Genomic DNA, 19,371 nt, shown 5'->3' on the forward strand with positions numbered 1-19,371 from the left:
CTTTGTTGATTACATGTCCGTCGATGCTCGTGTCATTCGCTGGATTGTCTGGTATTGACTCGATTATTTACAGACCTCCTTCATATATTTGGTATAGTGATGAGTTCAGTGTTAAGCAACAAACAGTTAACTGATCAACATCTACTAACGTGCGCAGTTTATGAAGGACGTAATTAGGATTCCTTACCCAGAAATACAAAATTTATCAACGAAGTTGGCCATGAAATTTGTTTTCTACATGTATACAGTGCCATCGTGTGAACATTTCATAGCTATATTCACATTATTAAACGTATCCCAACTGCGTGGATCGATGCTCATGGTGTCAATCACTGGATTGTCTGGTCCAGACTCGATTATTTACAGACCGGCGTCAATTAGCTGGAATATTGCAAAGTGCGGCGTTAAACAACAAACCATCCAACCCAAACGGAATGTCCTACAACAATGAAAACATTGAGACAAAATACAAAGGAATATTGTGTTCAAGTCATTTCTTCGAAGTCAGTATTCAAAAGTAATGAAATATTTATCCCTGAGATACAAGTCTCTTTGGTGACATTCGCGATAGCGAGTATGGCGCTGAAATACTATGAACAATAATCAGGGATTCGAACCTACGGTCATAGGATCCTGAGGGACGCAACTCTGTGAAGCCAATTTCTGCGCCATGTACGACTGGTGCGTGCCCCACATGTAGGTGAAATGGGGTTCAACGTCACGTTCAAGATTGATGTACTTATATAGATGCGTTCATGCACCAGTTCTTGTTTTAGCCCTTTAATGCCGAGCGCAAGGCAGGGTAATAACGAGTAGAAACTTTTCACTGTTACGTCGCGGGCGGGGATCAAACCCCCGACCTTCCGCTCTCCGGAAAAACACTCTTCCACAAGACCATGGAGGCGGTCCATAAAACATATGACACATTTAAAGCATTCGTCACCACTCGCCCCTTTTCGTAACCTGCAAGGAGACTCGTCCCCCTATTGATGAATGTTATGTGCGAAAATACGACAAACCAATCAGAATGCGCGTATGATTTCAAGTTCTTCGTCAAAGAATCCCTCAGAAATAATTTCTGTTTTTACATATGTCTTGCATCTAAAAATATAGCCAAGACACAGTTAAATGTGTTCAATCATACTGTATAATTTCGTATGTCCTGATGTGCTTTTAATAGCATCTGAAATATAAATGATATATGGAGAAATATATTTGAACCATTGGGCAACGAGTTGACAATTGTTTTAGGTATGCCCGTTTGCGCTAAGACGGAACCCGGTTGCAAATATGGCCACGAGAGGGGCACGAGTCGCTATTCGGCTTGTCTCGGAATAACACGATTGGTCACGAATGACATTCAAAGCTGGCTTCTTGTAAACATAGTAAAACAAACATATTTAAGTGATTTTTTAAGGATCTTTTATTGTGTATAAATTGCCACACAAAATAATGGATCAGTGTGCACTCGATTTTCATACTCAGCTCCAGCGTCGGTCGCCCTGTGGTATTACGCATATATTCTTAAAAATAAATTTTAACAATTATTATTATTATCCTTATTGTAGAAGCGCTGATTGACAGAATGGACAAGACAAGGCAACATGACCACGCTAAGCCGTACACTATTTACTTAAACAATTTCAAATATGTCCATGAAATATTAATTTTGTGATCCCAGTGTTAATATCTGTCGTTCTGTGGGAATGATTCTTAAAGAATTAATAAATATATACATTAACAATAGATACGTTAAGTATATCTGTATATTAATGTTATTGTTTATAGTTTTCTTGTTTAACTTCCCATTTTCTCTGTGCCCTAAGGCTCCTCCTACAACTTTGACCCAGTGTTTTTCTCCATGTCCCGCAGCATTCTTCTGAGGATCTTGCCGCTGGCGCTCTTTGGAATCTCTTTAAGAAAGGTCACTCCTCCCCGGAGTCTCTTGGTTCCCGATACTTTACCTGCAAGGAGGGAAGGCACTGAATGAGACACTCTCGGGTTTGGTGTTACATTGATTCATGACTGAAACGCTGTATTCTCATTTTCACATTGATCAGCCAAAGCCACGTATGTCAAGGGTTTAAATTTTCCACATTTGTTTATTGTTGTTTCTTTATTTGGTGTAACAGCAAAGCGAAGGTAATTAAGTTTATGGCAGTAGTTAACCTGTATATAGGTTACAGGGAATATAAAGTTAACCTGTATATAGGTTACAGGGAATATATAGTTAACCTGTATATATGTTACAGGGAATATATAGTTAACCTGTATATAGGTTACAGGGAATATATAGTTAACCTGTATATAGGTTACAGGGAATATAAAGTTAACCTGTATATAGGTTACAGGGAATATATAGTTAACCTGTATATAGGTTACAGGGAATATATAGTTAACCTGTATATAGGTTACAGGGAATATATGGTTAACCTGTATATAGGTTACAGGGAATATATAGTTAACCTGTATATAGGTTACAGGGAATATATAGTTCACCTGTATATAGGTTACAGGGAATATATAGTTAACCTGTATATAGGTTACAGGGAATATATAGTTAACCTGTATATAGGTTACAGGGAATATATAGTTAACCTGTATATAGGTTACAGGGAATATATAGTTCACCTGTATATAGGTTTCAGGGAATATATAGTTAACCTGTATATAGGTTGCAGGGAATATATAGTTAACCTGTATATAGATTACATGGAATATATAGTTAACCTGTATATAGGTCACAGGGAATATATAGTTAACCTGTTTATAGGTCACAGGGAATATATAGTTAACCTGTTTATAGGTTACAGGGAATATATAGTTAACCTGTATATAGGTTACAGGGAATATATAGTTAACCTGTATATAGGTTACAGGGAATATATAGTTAACCTGTTTATAGGTTACAGGGAATATATAGTTAACCTGTATATAGGTTACAGGGAATATATAGTTAACCTGTATATAGGTTACAGGGAATATATAGTTAACCTGTATATAGGTTACAGGGAATATATAGTTAACCTGTATATAGGTTACAGGGAATATATAGTTCACCTGTATATAAGTTACAGGGAATATATAGTTCACCTGTATATAGGTTACAGGGAATATATAGTTAACCTGTATATAGGTTACAGGGAATATATAGTTAACCTGTATATAGGTTACAGGGAATATATAGTTAACCTGTATATAGGTTACAGGGAATATATAGTTAACCTGTATATAGGTTACAGGGAATATATAGTTAACCTGTATATAGGTTACAGGGAATATATAGTTAACCTGTATATAGGTTACAGGGAATATATAGTTAACCTGTATATAGATCACAGGGAATATATAGTTAACCTGTATATAGATCACAGGGAATATATAGTTAACCTGTATATAGGTTACAGGGAATATATAGTTAACCTGTATATAGGTTACAGGGAATATATAGTTAACCTGTATATAGGTTACAGGGAATATATAGTTAACCTGTATATAGGTTACAGGGAATATATAGTTAACCTGTATATACTAGGTTACAGGGAATATATAGTTAACCTGTATATAGGTTACAGGGAATATATAGTTAACCTGTATATAGGTTACAGGGAATATGAAAAATCAGTGACTATGACAACTCCCTGAAATATACGTAATGTCTGATTTACGCAGAGAATATACATAATCCTTAAATTACCAGGTGTATTACAGATTCCATATGTTATGTGAATAATGTTTATGCAAACCTTTTCATTTTAATAAACTCTATAACAATGTTATATTGATACTTGAGAGAATAATTCTTCTAACAACCATGAATGAAGCAGTTTCGGAGAAGATGCCTAAAAAACGTGGTAATTTTAAGGATTATGAATATACCCTGTGTGAATCAGACCTTGCATATATTCCCAAAATAATTAAGGATTTATACATATTCCCTGATTTTACAATAGTCACGACATTTAATCTTGTCAGAGCTTAAGGAAATGTATTTTTCCCGCTTTTCGAGGCCGAATGTTTGCGTATTGAAATATCCCGAACCTTATCCCAAGAAAAGATCATGGTTGACTGCATGTCATCGCAACCGTATGGCATAGGACTTGCTCTTGGCATCAATCACTGGTTTGTCCAGACTCGATTATTTACAGGCCACCGTCATATAACGGAATATTGCTGAGTGCGGAGTTAAGACAATAAGCAACAATAACATAGTAATACGCCCGTCCCATGATATACGTGTAAAATAGTGTTTCCTACTTTTCACAAAATCTTGCAATTCTTGTTCTGTTGTCCTTGACCCTGGTTTCCTGACAACAAACGCTTTGGGCAACTCTCCTGCCTCCACATCCGGAATACCGATGACACCGACATCTGCCACGCCGGGGTGACTCAACAGAACATCCTCCAGCTCAGCTGGCGCCACCTGGCGAGGAAGTACATGACTAGGATATTGTTGTTGTTATTTGTTGTTTGTTGTTTAACGCCAAATTCCAGCTAATTGACAGCGGTCTGCAAATAATAGAGAGGCGATTGATGGGATCGGGTGGTCAGGCTCCCTTACTTGGTTGATGCAAGTCATCGTATCCCAATTGGATTGTCTGGTCCAGACAAGATTATTTGCAGACCGCCGTCAATTAGCTGGAATATCGCTGAGTGCGGCGTTAAACAACAAACAAGCAAACGAACAAAGACAAGTTGAGTGTCCATATGACACATAAAGAATTCATGGTAAGTGAAATGGATACCGAAAGATGAAAATGACAACTTGTCCTACTGGTAATCTAGGACAAGTTGAAGTAACTTACAAACCACTTTTGAGTTAAGTAGGCGGTGACAATTTGGGAAAACATATTTGGTTTGTTAAAGGTAGAGCGGGAATGCCATGACACTTGTCATTATGGCTCTGGAGTAAAAAATATTATTCGATTTTAACAGCAAATGAATTCCCTCAATACTTCTCAACTGTTTAGCCATGGAAATGGGCTGTGACAATTTTCACAATCATCAGGTACCTCACATCAGTACGTACTAAAATATGCTTTTAAATTCGCCACTATAACCCATTGTTGGCCGAGACAGGGCACTCCCATATTCATCGTACTACTTGTCGCGGACCAACCGCTACCCCTTTCTTCATAATGGTACGCGACAGTGGGCGGACTGGATACAGAGTCATACGGGGTGTTGTCAGGTCACAACTCAACTAATCCTGGCTTACCAGCAGGTTAAGTGTCTTTTCTCCAGGCTCAGCCAAGGCTCAGGACATTCCCGGTACTATCTATGAGTATAACTCTTCGTACCTACATGTAATAAATTTACATCATATCTAGATTGTCCATGTGATGAGGAGTCAGGTACTGATCTGTGAAAAAAATTCTTTAGATTATAAACACGTGCACGATTTATACTGTTTTGCCTTCCTCAAAGAACATGCACATCACCGTCAATACAAATTGTTGATGATGGGGTTTGTGATTTAGCGAACGCTTCCTGAAGATCATGTTTCCCAATCGGATGTAAAGACAATTTAAAGTGAACGTCAATTCTTCTATATTGGTCTGCTGGACACTAGCTTGACTAGGTCAGCTTGACCACCCTGCCGCCAAGCCTGTGTTTACCTGGAATGCCTTGTATTTGATGAGCTCCTTCAGCCGATCAACAATGAAGAGAAACCCCTCGTCGTCAACATGGCCAATATCACCTGTGGAGAAAGGCAGTTGGATTTCGAATAAGTATATATTTGTTTGTTGTTTAACGCCGCGCCTAGCAAATTCCAGCTATATGCAGCGAGTCTGTAAATAATTGAGTCTGGACCAGACAATCCAATGAGTGATATCATGAGCATCGACCCACGCAATTGGAATACGATGACATGCATCAACCAAACTGTACAATTTATTTTCACCAAACTTGGCACACAGACAGGTGCAGTAGTAAAGTGGCGCCCTTTGATAGTTTGGGGTGTTTTAAAAATAAATAATTCGAGTTTCCATAGCAACTGCTCTGACTGAAAATGGGGGTTGTGCTCGTATCTACAGCAGATCGTCAGAATCGTAAAACAGCGTAACACATAGATAGTGGTGAACTGGTGACTTTTGATAGTTTTTGAGTTTTAAACAAACACGTGTCTCGTTTCCGTGGCAAGGACTTAAATATGTACAGTGGTCAACAGGTACGTTATGACAGTTTGGGATTTTTGATAAATTACTTTTTCAAGTTTCCATGGCAACAAGTTTCATATATTTATCTATGGTAAGTATTCGCCATTGAGGGTGATACCGATGACCTTGTCCACTTGTTTCTTTTAGTTCAGGGCCCGCATGCACAAAGCGATCTTAGCGCTACAACTATCGTAAGGCTATGTAAAGTATGGGAGTTACGACCATCTCGGCGCTAAGATCGTTTTGTGCAAGCAAGTGGGCCCTGGTAATAAGTGTACGCTACACATGCTGCTATACATAGCTGAGTCGGTAATAAATGTACGCTACACATGCTGCTATATATAGCTAAGTCGGTAATAAGTGTACGCTACACATGCTGCTATATATAGCTGAGTCGGTAATAAGTGTACGCTACACATGCTGCTATATATAGCTGAGTCGGTAATAAGTGTACGCTACACATGCTGCTATATATAGCTGAGTCGGTAATAAGTGTACGCTACACATGCTGCTATATATAGCTGAGTCGGTAATAAATGTACGCTACACATGCTGCTATATATAGCTGAGTCGGTAATAAATGTACGCTACACATGCTGCTATATATAGCTGAGTCGGTAATAAGTGTACGCTACACATGCTGCTATATATAGCTGAGTCGGTAATAAGTGTACGCTACACATGCTGCTATATATAGCTGAGTCGGTAATAAGTGTACGCTACACATGCTGCTATACATAGCTGAGTCGGTAATAAGTGTACGCTACACATGCTGCTATATATAGCTGAGTCGGTGATAAGTGTACGCTACACATGCTGCTATATATAGCTGAGTCGGTGATAAGTGTACGCTACACATGCTGCTATACATAGCTGAGTCGGTAATAAGTGTACGCTACACATATGCATGCTGCTATACATAGCTGAGTCGGTGATAAGTGTACGCTACACATGCTGCTATATATAACCGAGTCGGTAATAAGTGTACGCTACACATGCTGCTATATATAGCTGAGTCGGTAATAAGTGTACGCTACACATATGCATGCTGCTATATATAGCTGAGTAGGATCATGAAAATCACACTTTCCAATATTTGTCATTACTGTGGCTAATACTCCTTATCGACGGAATGGCTTATTCACACTTCACAAGTATAAGCACACATGCACATTCTTCATTACTAATCATCGTAATAATCATATTAATATGACGTGGTTCTATTTCAAGTGGCGAGAGCAATAGTATATTATTTCATTTCACGCCAAGAATTATTATTATTAATATCAATCCGCACCTGTCTTCATCCATCCATCCTCGGTATACATGGCGCTCGTGGCACCAGGGTTTGACAGGTACCCTTTCATCAAGCTTGGCCCTCTCACATAGAGCTCACCATCTTTGTTTGCGGGGAGGGACTTTCCGGTCTCTAGGTCGACTATCTGTGAAATATTATGTTGATGAAAGGCGTTTCGCGCCATAGTCAGCAATATGACAGCTTTATACCGACAGTCTGGAAATAAAAGACTCTCGGCGAGATAAACCAGTGATTGACAGCATGAGCAACGATCCACGTCGTCGGGGAACGATGACACACAGTCAGCCAGGCCAGACGTTGCTACACACCGATCCTCATACGTCGGCTCTTATTACAAACACAGGATATGGGGACCTTATATATCCGAGGGGATCCGTGACGACAGTCGTCCTTAGTCACGCGTCTGATCACGCGAAGAACCATTACAGTATGATAATCCCCATGAAACTACGCAATGATCATTAACAGGAACGCAGCCAGTTTGGAAAAAATCAATTTGCAGCTACCCAGAGAGTTCCAGGTGGTCAAGTAAGGGAACGACCATTTGATAAATTTATCGAAAACCTGAAAAAACAACTTTGCTTTAGACTGTTGAAAAAAATGAAATGGTCTGCCAAAAAATTACATTGTTGAATAGTGTTTTTAAAAAAAAAAAATCAGGCTTATAGATTTAAATAAAAAATATATCTGGTTTTGTAGCAGTAGCTGAAAAATATCTAACCTAGATACAAAATCCCAGCCCTTCCTTCCCCAGAGTATCAAATAGTCGGTTCCTGATTCGAGTGATTGCAATGTGCAGGGTTTCCTACCTTTGCTGAGAGGATCTGATGATCGTTGGTTCGAATCCCTCAAACGCCCGGATTATATTCCTTGGTCAGTAAGAGTGAGTGTGTGAGTGAGTATGGTTTTACGCCGCTTTTAGCAATATTCCAGCAATATCACGGCGGGGGACACCAGAAATGGGCTTCACGCATTGTACCCATGTCGGGAATCGAACCCGGGTCTTCGGCATGACGAGCGAACGCTGTAACCACTAGGCTACCCGACCGCCCCTGGTCAGTAAGAACCATACCCGTTCCCTGGAGATCCCTGAAGGAGGTAGACGCCACAATATACGCCCTTCTGGCTACCGCCAACATTGCGATGACGCACTATGCTGTAACTAGATTGACGCCCAATATGCTTCTAATCAACTACAGTTATATCGAACTACAATCAGTGGTCCCTTTGAGTTCGTTATAACCGCAATTCACTGTATTAATAACACCTGATTAAATAACTATCCCCACCCCACCTTCCCACCCCAGAGTCAAATTCACCAACTCACTATTAGTTTTGAGGGAGTGTATTGTTTTGAAGATGCCTGCCCTACCTTACACTCGGCTCCCGCAACGACAGTCCCGACCGAGCCGAACCTGTGCATCACATCAAGTGACAAGTGTGTTACTTGGCATTCCGTCATCCCGAAGCCTGGAAGTAACACCCAGTGGTGACAGTTATACTTGGCTATTGTAAAGGACATATTACTTTAATAACTACTAACTTAAAATATCAAGTACCTTTAATAATCAATAGACAAGCCATTAGTGTGTACAGAGCGCCATGGATTTGATATGTATTTGATTTTATGATTGATTAACTTTAAATTCGTTATTTCCAGATTATGAGTTGTACACAGTAACATAACTAAAGATAAAAAGATGGAAAGATTAATAAGAGTTTTTATGTGTATAATTCACACACATTCAAACCCTTTCTTTCAACAGCCAAAACCCCAAACAGGATGAATTTTATGGTATATTATGACTTACGTCCCTGGAAAGCAACCCAACATAATTAGTACTTGCTTCTGTTACTAAAATAAGTTTGTGATGCTAAATAGTACCTTGTGAAACATGCTTGATGTTGAATATCTTAAGAATCTTCGCTTCGATGTCTTTGCTCAGAGGCGCAGCTCCACAAATGACTCGGTGAACACTGCTCAGGTCATACTGCCGGACACTGGGCAGGGTGGTCAACAGAACCATGATGGGTGGCACCAGGTGCAGCACGGTGGCCTGTGGAATGGATCAGTACAGTCACCTTATATCGAGGTGTATAGACACAAAGGAGAACCTCATGCGATAATATTTCGTGAGGTTAATATGTGACGTGCATCCTACTAGAGAAGAAACGCCAAATGGGCTGATGCTTAAATGGGTTTGGGGAGGGGGGGGCCTATAATAAAATGCTAAATATTCTTACAGACATGTTTAGTTTAGATATGTTTAGAAATGACAAACGGGAACACCTTCCATAATGCTCACGATGAATTCGTGAAGGTACGCATCTTGCAGATCGAGGTTGAGCATATAATCCCCCGAACGAATGATCGTAAGAAGCAGAGCGACCGATACCATGTGGATGCGAGGTGCTGTTCCGCTTTGAAGGTCTTCACATTGAAAATCATGCTTGCCGCTGTCCTCCGGTATGAGACATCTCTGGTGCATGCTTGTCCAATAGCACCCCAATGTGTCTTGTAGGTCGGAACTTGACTGGAAGCGAGGTCCCGTTACAGTGGAGTTGTTGTACCTGGAGACGTTGCTGTTGATGGAAGTCTGTAGCCTTCGGTAAGAAGTGCTGCGGCGTTAAGGTCTCCCAAAGTCATCCAGTTGGCTGCAAAAGTCCACGACTTCCGCCTACAAGTGTATGATATAGGGGTACGACTGGGACCGGAGGGCCTCAGTTGTACAGTCCTGTTACTGAGTCACTTGGTGTAGGAGTCGGACACTCCCTTGTCCTTCCCTGCGATGAAGGTAACAGTCCTAGTGATGGTGGATTTAGAACTTCTGGTGCCCTGTCCCCGATGCATCCTAACACGAATGTTTACCTGTCTGTACTGAAACGCCTCTCGTAAGGGACCGGCCATTTGATATTCTGAGGGGGGCCTGGGATTTTGTATTAAGATTATATATTTTTCAGTCTGAATTGGTTTAAGAAGAACACCTTGCAACAATGTAAAAGTCTGAAGCATAATTATTATTTACAAGGATTTTCGGGGACAATATATTTTTTTAATAAAATCCCAGCCCCCAACCCCTGGAATATCACATGATCAGTCTTATCAAGTCGGAGTGAGCTGAAGTGTACTGAGTCTTCCGTCTAAGTGAGTGAGTATGGTTTTACGACGCTTTTAGCAATATTCCAGCAATATCACGGCGGGAGACACCAGACATGGGCTTCACACATGTGCCCATGTGGGGAATCGAACCCAGGTCTTCAGCGTGACTAGCGAACGCTTTAACCACTAGGCTACCCCACCGCCCTCTTCTGTCTAAGGTGCTGATTGTCTTGCAGTTGTTACCTCTCTTGTTTAAGGAGATCGAGTTGAGTATCTTTCGTGAATTCCTTGGCTATAGCCCGAATCCCTTGGCCAAGAGGAATGCGGACGACCAAGGTAGATGGTAAAGCTGAGTTTTAAATAGTTCCACCCTTTAATAGGATTGTACGACGCCCGTCCTGCGTAGAGCTCTTATGTAACCGACATAATGGGAGAGCTGGTCCATCACAGTCGGAAGCCTTTCATGTATCAGCACGCTAGCTCTCCGGATGTGAGCCTCTTCTGTCTTCTTCTCATTGGCCACCAACATCGCAATGGCTTCAGGCATTGATAAGATCGTAGAGATCAACGGGAACGTACGCTGAATCATGGTGTCCAAATGAGCCAACCCAAGATCTCCAACGATGGAGTGACGCGTTCTCTTCGGGTTGATATTTCGCCGTCAAGTTCGGGTGAGAGACGATGGAGTCCATCCCATGCGTGCGGCACTCCTTGATGTTACATCTAGGTGTCTGAAACTTATTCTTGAGTCTTCTAAAGAGAGAGAAGGCCTGGTTTAGTTTTAGTAAGAGAGGCGTATGATCTTACTGCCTGTGGGGCGACCATTGACATTTTGGGGTTTGGGATTGTACCTGAAAATTCTCTCAAAAATATTATCCTTCACACTGACGGAAAATAAAGAAATTGTTTGCCACACAAATAACATAGTGGGAATGAATGTTTAAGACAAAAATATTTTGGCTTATAGTAAATTAAAATAATATCTGGTCTCCATGCAAAACCCTCTTAGTTTTCTTGGCAGATGATGGTTCTTGTTCCAATGATGTTGACATTGAACGTCTATCGCTGTCACGCCTCTCACACTTGCGTTTGTGGGTAGTAAAGTCAGACTGCATATGTCTGATTCCGTGCAACGACCACGGAAAGGACCACGGCAAATTTGAGTACACTTATCATACCCCTTGCGTTTCTTGCTGTACTTGCACCATTACCTTGGTGGTGATGGTAAAAACATTATAATTATAATAATTTGTAGTAGTAGTAGTAGTAGTAGAAGTAGTAGTCTGACCTTGTGTTCCTGTATGTTGCGCAAGTACTCATGGGCGTCGAATCTGGACATGACAACATTCTTGGCCCCACTGTATAGTCCGGCGGAGATGATAGGGCCTAGCCCGTAGATATGGAAGAAGGGTAGAAACGACACGTAGGAGTCCTTCTCCGTCAGGAATCCCGGTTCCCTATAGATAGATAGATAGATAGATAGATAGATACAGAGAGAGAGAGAGAGTGAGTGAGTATGGTTTTACGCCGCTTTTAGCAATATTCCAGCAATATCACGGCGGGGGACACCATAAATGGGCTTCACACATTGTACCCATGTCGGGAATCGAACCCGGGTTTTCGGCGTGTCGAGCGAACGCTTTAACCACTAGGCTACCCGACCGCCCCTACAGAGAGAGAGAGAGAGAGAGAGAGAGAGAGAGAGAGAGAGAGAGAGAGAGAGAGAGAGAGAGAGAGAGAGAGAATAAAAGAGGGAGAAAGATAATAAAAGAGGGAGAGAGAGAATAAAAGAGGGAGAAAGATAATAAAAGAGGGAGAAAGAGAATAAAAGAAGGAGAAAGAGAGTTACAAAGAAACAAATACACACAAATCAAACACACATACATACATACACATTATATGTCTATACTTACAACATCTGCAGTACGTTGGACGTTATCGCATAATGAGATATCTGTACTGCTTTTGGTTTTCCGGTCGTTCCACTGGAGAACAGTATTGCGGTGACGTCGTTCTTTGGGTCGATGCCTTGGTCGCTTATTGGTGCATCAGAAATATCCGTCGTGATGAGGGAGGAGAAGCTGATACAGCCCTCAGCCTCACCCAGCACGATAAGCTTCTGAAATGTGCAAGTTAAAGACAGCTCTAGTTGTAAACCTCGAGTGAGTGAGTGATTACTGTTTAACGCCACCTCATCAATCAATGCGCAGAGCCTGAACCTGTAGTAACACACTTTAAAAACGTAGCGGTTTTTTTCTGTAAATGGCTGAAGTTATGGTCGGGTAACTTTTTGAGTAACGGTTGACTCTCTCAAGAAGCATTGTTATGAACATTAACAAAGTGAAATGGCCACCCCCATCCCCCATCAACCCTGAAGTGTACTTATCAAAACATACCATATGCAGTGTCACGTTACATGGTGCTGCAGATTAATGTGTGCTCGTCAAGCAACATTTGACCTCCTACCAACTCGTACCTGGACGCCATGGGTTTGGGCCTGGGCCTGCTTGACGACTGGAAGCATATCCGGCAGTGTCAGGAGGAACTTGGTTTTACAGATGTCAATGGTGTGTTTGAGTTCATCTGGAAACACACATGCGAGTGAGTGAGTGAGTGAGTTGGATTGAACGCCGCCGCTCCAAACAATATCTGCGTGTCAGTTTAAAGTGGGAGGAAAGAGGTGCAAGTCGTAGACCCGATAATCAAGACGAACACATGTGTTGATAAACCAACGACCACTATAAGGGCTTACTAGGATGTTCACACGATCTCTCGATCCCGGCAAGCCAAAGGGACGCAACTTTGCACAATTGCTGCATCTTAGGCAATATGGAGTAATGCGACCTGTTAAGAGTGAGTGAGTGAGTTGGATTTAACGCCGCTTTTAACATTATTCCAGTTATATCGTGGCGTGTCAGCTTAATGTGGAAGCAAAGTCTCAGACGTTTACCACTTCGGTGAAACCCACGAGCACGGGTATGGTGCTGACAAACCTAGAAACATAACTGGGGCGAACCGGGATTCGAACCCACAATCATAGGTTTCTGGCGTGTCAAAGGGAGCATCCTGTTAACAACCTGAATATTTAACACATGCTGTCTACCAGTTTAAATAGTGAATGAGCGTTTAGCGTTTTGCAATGATCCTGGAGGGGATACCAAACAGCAAGCCATCTGCATGATTCAGTTTCCATTGAAGATGTGCCGGATCTCAGCATTACGATGCAAGGAGTTTGTCTTTGTAATTTGTGGGGCTATTTCTATTTTAAGTGTGTTCATATTCCATAGTGTGGTAGCTCTCTGTTGATTTCTTTGGTAAGCCTGTGTCAGTGATCCTAAACTACTGGAGAACGCAGAAAAGAACCTTGACCTCTGACTGTTGTCCCCGACGGATATACATGATTGGAATAGTCGTTTACGTTTCAGGGGTAGCGAAGTTCATTGGTTAAATGATAGCTTTATGTGTAACTTGCCGAACTCACAAGAACCAAGGCATTTAATACCATCGATGATCAGTTGAAATATTATGATATTTTGTTTCGATTCTTGTGTATGAGGGACATATCGACGTTGTCACGTGGTGAGTTGGTAACATGATCTCCGCGCATATACCAACCAACTCCACATTCTTCATTAACTGACCTCGGCTGCAGTAGGCGTTATGAGTTGAACTCTTCTGTGTTTGCGGGTGGTACCGACCGACTTACCTCCATTGTAGAGTGGGTTGGTCGCTTGTAGTACTCCACCAAGGGAGGCAACTGCGTAGAACACTATTGGATACTCGATGACATTCGGGGAGAAGATGCAGAGAACGTCGCCTCTCTTGAATCCGAGGTTACTAAGCCCACGAGCCAGACGTCGGATTGTGGACGAGAGTTGGCTGTACGACATGACATTGCCGGTGTTCGAGTTAACCTGCAAAGAGTGTTAATATTTTGATGGTTGCACTTGAGCATCTGTGTCTTTCCCAGTATGCAGGGACAGTGACATTTCAGAACATTGTAAAACTTGGTTGATAGGCATTACTTAGAAGTTATCTTTCCCAGTGTGTCGGGGCATTGACATACATTTCAGAACATTGTAAAATTTGTTTGATAGGCATTACTTAGAAGTTGACGGATGACAAAGTAGACACACTTTATGGATAACAACTTCTTTAATACTGTAACTGCGACGTTTCGGTATAGATCCTTATAACGTTGTCAAGCAATACTGAATGAGGAACAGTGTACAGAATATATGGAGTAGGTGGAGGATTAACAGTAACAACAGTTGCATACATGAGTGGGATAACATGAGTAAGAAATGACAACGGAAGGATAATGCTGTCACAACATGATGGACAGAGAACACATAGGTGGAGGCCAATGGGACATGAAGCCAATTAAACAGGTTATTGCATTCCCTTAGAACTAAGACTGGCATCATCTCTACCCTAACTAAACGAGCCATCAACCTTTCTTCTGCTGTGGTACGCAACACACTGTCTAATGTACATCTAAACACTGGAGGAGTGATGTCATTGCAAACGTGAGTGAGTGAGTGAGTATGGTTTTACGCCGCTTTTAGCAATATTCCAGCAAATGTCACGGGGGGGTGGGGGTGGGGGGGGGGGGGGGGGGGGGGGTGGGGGGGTGGGGAGGGGCACCAGAAATGAGCCTCACACATTGTACCCATGTCGGGAATCGAACCCGGGTCTTTGGCGTGACGAGCTAACGCTTTAACCACTAGGCTACCCGACCGCCCCCCATTGCAAACGGGACAACAAGGGACACGTGTCCAGTATGACGTCAAAGGTCAGGCGAAATTGAAAAGGAGCCTCTAGTGAGATGGGAGATCCAGAACCTGCTGGACTGGTTTCATTTAGGGCTATATATCTAATTCAAGCAGGTATGGGAACACCAAGGTTTTGGTATGGGACACAAAATGACAAAATACAATCGACAGAAAATGATGCTTTTAATAGGATACATCCAATAGCCATAACGTGTGGATGTCGGGCGGTTACATCTGCGAACAAGGTAACCCAGATATCGCCTTCAAAACCAGTAGTGTCATTTCATAAAGTCATGAGAATGACAAGGGTCTCAATAACGTGTATGACAACCACCCGACCGCTCCCTCAGGTATTTCGATGTGCGTTCATACTGTTAGGTGAGTTATAGGCATACAAGGAAACTGAGGAGCTATTCAGATATGACAAACCATTTCACGTGTAAATGAAAAGACATGACTGTCAGATATAAATCGTTTTTTAATCATTAAAACGCTACCTTTTGAAATGAAGAAGGTACTCCGAGCTGATGTGTTTTGTAGTTAATTCGTGCCCCACGCCAGGCGATGACACCAGCTTTACTTGTGTTGACAAAGGAGAACCTATCAATGTTCTTGTGAAATTTCACACTTTGAAATGTAGCATGTCTACAACTTGACTCATGCTAACACCATTCTAAAGATTCAGAACAGTGGAAAAACGTGAAACCTTGACTATTGAAAATTGGTTTCGAATGATGGTGATTCATGGAAGCATGCCCATGATATGGTCGGAATTGTACAATCAACCCTGCTTTTGGCAGAGATTTCATATCAGTATGGAAAGGGTTTCATCGCTTTTATTTATTCGAACACACACTGTTTACATGTTTTCAGATATCGTAGTCTTGTATCCCACCTTACTGTACGTCTGTGCTGATACTTGTGTGAGATCGAAATGTTCGCACGGTCCTTCCAGTAAGGTTATATTTGAATATGACCAGAGACTTTCTGAATATACGTATACTGGCTGTCCTTTATAGTGTGCATGAGGAGACAGGTTGGCTCCCTATATACAGTGGTAGTATTGGTAGTTATAGAAGTTGTAGCTGTAGTAGCAGTAGTAGCCGATAACTAGTAGCAATTTGTGTAGTTGTGATAGTAGTTTTGGTTGGATGTTGATTATAAGTTCCTTGTGTAGTAGTAGTAGTGGTACCGGTAGTAGTAGTTGTTGTAGTTGTAGTAGTAGTGGTAGTGGTAGTAGTAGTAAATTCTCACCCACTGTATTTATCTGAACTTTTATATGGACCGATGGTCTTTGATATAATAAACGTCTTTGACTTTGACTTGGACTTAGTAGAAGAAGTAGTAGTAGTAGTAGTAGTAGTAGTAGTAGTAGTAGTAGTAGTAGTAGCAGTTGTAGTGGTAGTAGTAGTAGTAGAAGTAGTAGTAGTTTAGTTGTAGTAGTAGTAGTTGTAGTAGCAGTAGTAGAAGAAGTAGTAGTAGTAGTAGAAGAAGTAGTAGTAGTAGTAGAAGTAGTAGTAGAAGTAGTTGTAGTGGTAGTGGTAGTAGAAGTAGTATTATTAGTAGTAATAGTAGTAGTAGTTGTTGTAGTTGTAGTAGTAGTGGTAGTGGTAGTAGAAGTAGAAGTAGTAGTAGTTGTAGTGGTAGTAGTAGTAGTAGTAGTAGTAGTAGTAGTAGAAGAGGGATTAGTAGTAGTAGAAGAAGTATTAGAAGTAGTATTAGTATTAGTAGTTGTAGAAGTAGTGGTAGTGGTAGTAGTAGTGGAAGTAGTAGTTGTTGTTGTAGTAGTGGTAGTAGTAGAAGAAGTAGTAGGAGTAGTGGTAGTAGAAGAAGTAGTAGTAGTAGTAGTAGTAGTTGTCGTAGTAGTGTTGATAATTAGTTCCTTGTGTAGAAGTAGAAGTAGTAGTAGTAGTAGTAGTAGTAGTGGTAGTAGTAGAAGTAGTAGTAGTAGTAGCAGTAGTAGTAGTAGTAGTAGCGGTAGTGGTAGTGGTAGTAGTAGTAGTGGTAGTAGTAGTAGTAGTAGTAGCGGTAGTGGTAGTAGTAGCAGTAGTAGTAGTAGTAATGGTAGTAGTAGTAGTGGTAGTAGTAGTAGTAGTAGAAGTAGTAGTAGTAGTAGAAGTAGTAGTAGTAGTAGTGGTAGTGGTGGTAGTGGTGGTAGTAGTAGTAGAAGAAGTAGTAGTAGTAGTAGAACTAGTAGTAGTAGTAGTAGTAGTAGTAGCGGTAGTTGTAGTAGTTGCCGTAGTAATGTTGATAATTAGTTCCTTGTGCAGTAGTAGAAGTAGTAGTAGTAGTAGAACTAGTAGTAGTAGTAGAAGTAGTAGTAGTAGTAGTAGTTGTAGTAGTAGTGGTAGTGGTGGTAGCAGTAGTAGAAGAAGTAGTAGTAGTAGTAGAAGTAGTAGTAGTAGTAGTGGTAGTGGTGGTAGTAGTAGTAGAAGAAGTAGTAGTTGTAGTAGAACTAGTAGTAGAAGTAGTAGTAGGTAGTAGAGGTAGTAGTAGTAGTGGTAGTAGTAGTAGTAGTGGTAGTAGTAGTAGTAGTAGTAGTAGTAGTAGGTTGTAGTGGCTGATGTAATATGTATTGTTGTAATTATCGTAGTAGTGCCAGTTGTGACGTAGGAGCATTAGGAATCGAGCCTGTCTCTAGGACAACAAGACACTAATAAATATGAGTAACATAACCACCAAAATCGCTAACCAACTGGACTCTGAAATCCACAACCCCCTACCCACTACCCCCTACCCACTACCCCCTACCCCAGTTTTAATCGCGGTTGCATATGTGTGTAATTACTTTCTGTTATCTCAGCAAAACGTCACGCCAAGAAAAGCAATTTATTTACATGATCAATACTTTAACAAGCTTCACATAGTTAATGACCCTTCCTACATGTACAATTCATCCCTGACACCAAGACTCAAAATTATAACAAATGCCCTGCACCAATGCATTCGATACCATAACTCATTTGATAGGAACCGGTTTCGTTTGACACCACGCTACAAAGAGCCACTTTCGAAACGAGGTCAAGTTATGGCCTTAGTGTATTTTTCATAATAGAGTACACGAGATAATAGAGGCTGTGCACACAAAAGCATGGTTAGGATGCAGACTATATATAATTTCAATTTCAATGCTAACCGTCGGACAGCCCGATGGACCAAGACCCATAAGATAAGCTGACATTGACATTAACAGGTTAGCGACAAACTCCAAATGGGTCAACACACATTGCTGACCTGCAGATCTGGGCCAAGGTGTCCCACAAGTAGTACAACGCATTACTCGTGCGGGGACTGCAGTAAAAGTCGAATGTACTCACCATGGCAACCCGATCTCCATGTTGATCGAACCTTTCCGTCATGAATGTCCCCAGTGAAACACATGGTAGATGTATTGGCTTTCCTTTCCACGCCATGTTAACTCGGACGCTTCTCAACAGGCTGACGCAGTTTAACACTCGGGGTCAAGTGATGTAATCGTCCGTTCAAAGTGTAAGCTTGGTGTTATATATCTGCACGCGGGCTGCTTGGCGCATGCATGTTTTCACCAGGCTGGTACAGATTTGTATTTACACCGTCTTATAATAGTTTCTGCGCAACACCAAATTGTGACATATATAAATGTAATGTTGTCCTCTCCATGCTGCGGGCGGGCGGGTAGCCTCATGGTTAAAGCGTTTGCTCGTCACGCCGAAGACCCGGGTTCGAATCCCGACATGGGTTCAATGTGTGAAGCCCATTTCTGGTGTCCCCCGCCGTTATATTGCTGGAATATTGCTAAATGCGGCGTAAAACCATGCTCACTCACTCACTCTCCATGCTGCAGTGTTCACGGAATGCCGTTCATGATGTATAGCTTCATGTACGGGTTTACCGATTGTCTTCAGTGGTTTTGTGGTAGGACGCTATACTCATTACCACTTAACTCTAGTCAAGAAAAGACAAACAACGCTGTATAGGAATAGGTCAATATTTAATTGATAATAAATCTATAATTGTTAAGTGGTCGGATCGATATTT

At 41.4% G+C, this 19,371-nt stretch overlaps 1 protein-coding gene across 1 annotated transcript; it reads right to left on the reverse strand.

The window, feature by feature from the left end:
• Positions 1-1,431: 1,431 nt before the first annotated feature.
• LOC139462575 (uncharacterized) lies at positions 1,432-18,980 on the reverse strand. The gene is made up of 11 exons (XM_071244415.1): positions 18,672-18,980; positions 14,286-14,493; positions 13,056-13,162; positions 12,493-12,698; positions 11,868-12,036; positions 9,365-9,536; positions 8,852-8,949; positions 7,459-7,603; positions 5,619-5,701; positions 4,258-4,423; positions 1,432-1,964 (listed from the first exon to the last, which is right to left on the reverse strand). Exons 1-11 carry the CDS (start codon positions 18,765-18,767, stop codon positions 1,834-1,836), a joined length of 1,581 nt encoding a protein of 526 aa, XP_071100516.1. The 5' UTR covers positions 18,768-18,980; the 3' UTR covers positions 1,432-1,833.
• Positions 18,981-19,371: the final 391 nt, after the last annotated feature.

The sequence above is a fragment of the Haliotis cracherodii genome, unplaced genomic scaffold, assembly GCF_022045235.1.
Source record: "Haliotis cracherodii isolate W230 unplaced genomic scaffold, xgHalCrac1.p SCAF_1, whole genome shotgun sequence".
Taxonomy (NCBI): domain Eukaryota; kingdom Metazoa; phylum Mollusca; class Gastropoda; order Lepetellida; family Haliotidae; genus Haliotis; species Haliotis cracherodii.

What these genes read in the sequence shown, in the direction of transcription:
- LOC139462575 (XM_071244415.1), bottom strand. Translation starts at nt 18,767, where the DNA reads ATGGCGTGGAAAGGAAAGCCAATACATCTACCATGTGTTTCACTGGGG. An exon ending in CCCAAACCCATGGCGTCCAG is followed by an intron (nt 12,699 to 13,055) that starts GTACGAGTTGGT and finishes TGCACATTTCAG; the next exon opens with AAGCTTATCGTGCTGGGTGA. An exon ending in GGATGGATGGATGAAGACAG is followed by an intron (nt 5,702 to 7,458) that starts GTGCGGATTGAT and finishes CTTTCTCCACAG; the next exon opens with GTGATATTGGCCATGTTGAC.